The sequence below is a fragment of the Penaeus monodon genome, chromosome 23 (genome assembly GCF_015228065.2).
Source record: "Penaeus monodon isolate SGIC_2016 chromosome 23, NSTDA_Pmon_1, whole genome shotgun sequence".
Taxonomy (NCBI): Eukaryota; Metazoa; Arthropoda; class Malacostraca; order Decapoda; family Penaeidae; genus Penaeus; species Penaeus monodon.
This window is the reverse complement of record NC_051408.1, coordinates 36,887,344-36,888,218: the sequence shown is the minus strand read 5'-3', so window position 1 is coordinate 36,888,218 and position 875 is coordinate 36,887,344. Positions and strand designations below refer to the sequence as shown.

Sequence of the window (875 nt, the reverse complement as noted above, 5' to 3'; positions counted from 1 at the left end):
GAATTAAATTCCGTGTTCATATAATCAGGATATCATACAGCATTTTCGTTAAATAACCAGGATATCGTACAGCATTTTCGCCCCAATAGAACACTATTATAGTGAGTTTTATTATTATAGTGGCTTTTGTTCCACCCCTTTAAGTAGTGTGAAAGTAAGTCTTGTTCAGGTTACATATACACCGTAAGCTTTGTTGGTTCATAAACTAGAATCTTTGCAGTGAAACTTAATGGTAAATAGCACATCAAATTCTTAACCTGATGTACATGTTATTTCAAAGGAATTTAGTTTAAAAAAAACAGTCAGTACGTGATGAAAATAATGCATTTCCGGACATAAAACGGACAAAAATCCCTTTACAGTTCCACTCAGGGGGGCTGGCGAAGAGCATTTAAGCAAACTTGCCCCAGGCGCCGTTCGAGGAGGAGCCCTGGGGAGTGAGTTTGGCCTTCACAACATTCTTGGCGAAGCAGCCCTTGGCGAAGGAGCGGACGTTGTTGTCGAAACCGTAGTAGGAGAGCTGGCCATGGGCGCCGACGGTGATGGCCTGGTCGTTGACGGAAATGGAGTCGGTGTCGGGGTACAGGCACAAGGCGGTACCGGTGTAGCCTGTGCCTCTGTAGGTAGAAAAGGGGTTTGGTTGTTATAATACGCTGGGTGTGAATATTTCGCGGGTTATTTGGGTGTTTTTTAATGTATATTTCGCGGTCGTTTGCACCGCCTTGCGTGTTTGTGTACGCAAGAGGACACGACTTTTCTCACGTATTATCCGTTTGTATAAATATCACACTTTTTTGAGAGATTTGATAAGCGCTTCAGAATCCAGCCCGTCTCGTATAACGAGATTAATCTATGAGAAAACAACATTATGAGTG

At 43.0% G+C, this 875-nt stretch overlaps 1 protein-coding gene across 2 annotated transcripts in view; it reads right to left on the bottom strand.

The window, feature by feature from the left end:
- Window positions 1-306: 306 nt before the first annotated feature.
- LOC119588400 overlaps window positions 307-875 on the bottom strand; it is a 4,488-nt gene continuing 3,919 nt past the window's right edge. For both annotated transcript variants that reach the window (XM_037937079.1, XM_037937080.1), the window contains exon 5: window positions 307-617. In XM_037937079.1, coding sequence (XP_037793007.1) covers window positions 392-617 — 226 coding nt within the window. In that variant the 3' untranslated portion in view covers window positions 307-391. The remainder of the gene's footprint in view (window positions 618-875) is intronic.